Source organism: Nicotiana sylvestris, chromosome 8, assembly GCF_000393655.2.
Source record: "Nicotiana sylvestris chromosome 8, ASM39365v2, whole genome shotgun sequence".
In the NCBI taxonomy this organism is placed as follows: Eukaryota; Viridiplantae; Streptophyta; class Magnoliopsida; order Solanales; family Solanaceae; genus Nicotiana; species Nicotiana sylvestris.
The window spans coordinates 7,355,351-7,359,323 of record NC_091064.1 but is presented as its reverse complement, the minus strand read 5'-3'; the positions used below and the strand labels follow the sequence as shown (position 1 = coordinate 7,359,323).

Sequence of the window (3,973 nt, the reverse complement as noted above, 5' to 3'; positions counted from 1 at the left end):
AATAAATCGATGCAAATTATTCCCTTTTATCAATTGACATTCTGAAAAATCTCTATGCGGAATAGAGAAGCTCCCAAATTACCACAAGCTAAAAATTAATAATGGCAACAAGCAATCCAAAAGCATATCGCTCATTGCATGTACTTTGAAAAGCAAGTTTTCATCCGATCATTCTAAGCTCAACATTTTCCTATTAAAGTCCAATTTGCTCAAAAAGATAGGTTACAGTTCTGACACCTAATATTTAGTTTTTTCCATTTTAATTTTAGGAACAAATTTTTAGAAGAAAATTAAAATAATTTTACTCAACAAATTCTCGTAATAATACTTTTGATGTTGCAGTCCCAAGATTTTTCCTTAATTCACTATTTGATCCTAGACATAGATTGATTACTAAGGTTTCTAGCGTGATTTAAGATGCAAATCTAGTAATTTATAACATAAAGCACGAAATAATTAGGATTTGCATGAGAATATAATAAAAGGAAGAAGTAATAAAAGCGATAATTCGCCAAAAGAGAACAAAAAAGAAAACTTTCTTGGTCATCCCTTTAATATTGTACATTATTAGTTTCTAAGAGTTAAATTATCATGCCCTAAACATAAAACTCAACAAAATTAAGAAATATTCGAGAATTCCTATGTAAATTTAAAGTTCCAAAACCATACAACATGATTGAGAAAATTTCAGAAGGAAAAACTTTACTACCTTCACGTAAAATTGGACGAATTGATAAAATTCCATTGCCATTTTAACTACTGCTACAAATATTATTTGCATCAATAAATAAATAAATAAAACACACGCACACTTACTTGGCTGGAGGCTTAGCAGGATCAGTTCAACTCAATTGTTTTGGCGAAAGTCAAAATGGGTACCAAATTTCGTCTACCAAATAGAATTCAATTCAAGTTTCAAATAGAAGATAAATAAATTTGGAAAAAGGAGAACAAAGAACCTGTTTTCTACGTGACAAACTTCAGATTTCATGCCTACAACCACCAATTGGGTCGTTATCTTTTGCAATCTGTCATCGGAATCCATGGTCCTTCGATTTGGTCATTATTTATACACATCTCCTGTCATTCATATTAATGAAAATAGTAGAACAATCTATGATTCTTCGATCTAGTCATCATTTAATGAAATTAGATGAGTTTTAAACTTCTCCCAAGATGAGAATACTGATCTCTGCAACAGTTTTTGCTATGTTAATTTGTTACCCTTTTTACAGGCTTGATTTTGCAATTCGTGGGATCGTGGGGTTTCTTATCTTTTAATTTAATTAAATTAAAAAATATAGAATTCACTGCAGATTTTTAACAAAGAAATAGGGGGAAAAAAAGAAAAACACCCTCGTTTATTATTTTTTGAATTGTAACGGTTTTTTCCTTCTTTTTTCCCCCTATTTCTTTGTAATTATCATTTCTTAATTTTGACAGGTTTAATTGTAACTTTTATGCAGCCGTTTTCGCATTTTGTGGGATCATGGCGAGGTTTCTTATCTTTAATTTAATTTATTTAAATAATATATAATTCAACTACAGGTTTTTAACAAAGAAGTTTGGGGGGACACTCGTTTATTCTTTTTGAATTGTACCAGGTGTTTATTTTCTTTTTTCCCCCTATTTCTTTGTAAATATTTCATTATTTAAAATTATTTTAATTTTGAATTATTTTTTAATATCCAAGTTAGTTGGAGGTTTGTCCTAAAAATGAACACATATTCAATTATTGTTTTGACATTTGGCATAATAATATGGATTTGCTTCTCCTAATATATATAGATAGATATATTAATAGAAGATTATACAAGAATTAATTGCTTTTAGTTTAACTGATTCAACAACAACTATTTAGATTAATTCTTCTGAAAAAACAAAGGATCCACTAACCAAAAAGAGATGGAGAAATATAGCTTTTTACTTATTTAAAGAATAAAAAATATTACAACAACAAAGGGAATTCTTTTAGTTTGTTTAAACTTGAAAAATTCCTAAATCCACCAAAATGAAACTAACTACGTATAGATAAAATCATAAAAATTGCGCCTTTACAAATATTCAAATTACCATTGCAGTCCATATAGCAAACCCGCTTAGGAAAATTGGCACCTCAAATTTTGAAGTTGCAGCAAAAATATCAGCCACCGGTGAGCTCTCCGGCGAGAACCTAGCCGGTGCCGGAATCGGCGGACTACTATCTGAAGAAAACATCTCTGGTGCCTTTGACGGAGTCATAGAAGAACTTGCTGGGATTTGCGCTATTAGTGGTGAAGCTGCCGGAGGAGTGGTCACCGGAGTTTCAATTGCTGGCGGAGGAGTAATGGCAGATGGAATCGGAGGAGCCCAAGTGTATGATGGAGTGACTGCCGGCGAAATGAGTGTCGTTGCCGGAGAGTTTGCCGGTGAAGCGGACGGTCTCCTTTTAGGAGGCTCCGGCACTGGTAATGATGCAGGAGTTTTCACCGGAGTGACTGCCGGCGAAATCACTGTCATCGGCGGAGGATTTACCGGTGAGACAGGCGGCCTACCTTTACGAGACGATGCCTGAGGGGATAATGCCGGAGTGATCACCGGCGTTTCAGAAGTCGTCGCAGATGGTACCGGAGCAGGCGAATTGGATATCGACGGCGGAGTTCTCGTCGGAGACTGTATCGGCGAAGCAAACGGACTAGTTTTAGGAGGTGCCGTAATTGCCGGAGAAATTTCCGGAGTGAGCGGAGACTTATAAGGCGATACATGAGAATCCGCCGGAGTAAAGACCGGAGAAGAAACCGGGGCATGAGATTTCGCCGGCGGCGATTGGGATGGTGCATTTCTGATGTGGGCCCCATCGGAGTTTATCACATAAAACAGCAAAAAAGCAATTACTACAAATACTCTGTACATTTTTGTAGTTAAACAAGGAATTAAAATAGAATTTATTATTACTAATGTTTTCATCGGATTTCTGATGATTAAAATAGCAAACTGAAAACTAAACGTTGCAATGTTTAGTTTTTGAAAAGGATTTAAGTTAAATATTTTAAAAATAAAGAAAACGATTTTTAGGAGCAGTTTTTTGGGTATTTTTAGAGAACTTAAGAAAAAGACTTTCAATTTAAGGAAATTTTTTACTTAATTATAGAGTATGTTTCTGAACTTAATTGACACGTAGTTTTTTGTTTCACGCATCACTATTTTTTTTTTCCGCTAAAAATATAGATCATCAACGTTTATATTTATTGGAAGCGGCGAAGCTACGTAGCCTTAAGGGTGGTCAACTGATCACCCTTTGCCAAAATATTACATTGTATATATAGGTAAAATATTAAATTTTAGAGGTATATAATATATATTGAATACCCTTTGTCGAATTTTCTTTTAATTTCTTTTAAGTTTGAACACGCTAAATGAAATTCCTGGCTTCGCTACTGTTTATTGGTATAGTGAGAGCCTCATTAGGTCCGAGTTCGAATTAATTGTTGGTTTTCTTTTCCCTTCAATCGATTTGGCATAAGAACACAAATATATTAAAATGTTTAACTGTGAGGCACCATAGGAATAAGATTCAGGCGATCAAAAATGAGATTGTCTGTTGTACTTATCATATGGTGACTTATCAGAATTAGAAGTTAGTCAGAGTCAATGGTACTTTTGGTGACTCAGTTAGAAGTTAGTCAGAATCAAAATTGTGTGCTTTTATTTAGAATATCAAAAGTTTTTAGAGTTACTTTTGATGACCGAGACAAGTATTCGGATGATTGTGTTAGTTATCATATAACTTTGTTATGCGGCGCTTCCTAGGTTACTTGGAAGGGCGACGAAAGGCTCTAGGTTACTTGGAAGGGCGACGGAAAGCTAAGCAACTGATGTCAGTGCGATCAGAGACGGTTCGATATATTTTGTGGCCTAAAGCCAAATATTTATACGAGGTCATTTTTTTATAATTTCTATCTTAATTCAATATATTTTTTTAAAGAAAAAGAAG

The 3,973-nt window shown here is 34.0% G+C and overlaps 1 protein-coding gene across 1 annotated transcript; it reads right to left on the bottom strand.

Annotated features, from left to right (window-relative positions):
* Positions 1 to 2,064: 2,064 nt before the first annotated feature.
* Positions 2,065 to 2,892, bottom strand: LOC104217927 (early nodulin-like protein 1). Its single transcript, XM_009768277.1, has one exon. It carries the CDS (start codon positions 2,890 to 2,892, stop codon positions 2,065 to 2,067), a length of 828 nt encoding a protein of 275 aa, XP_009766579.1.
* Between the last annotated feature and the right edge of the window lie 1,081 nt (positions 2,893 to 3,973).

Coding starts and splice junctions, on each gene's coding strand:
- LOC104217927 (XM_009768277.1), bottom strand. CDS start 2,892: ATGTACAGAGTATTTGTAGTAATTGCTTTTTTGCTGTTTTATGTGATA.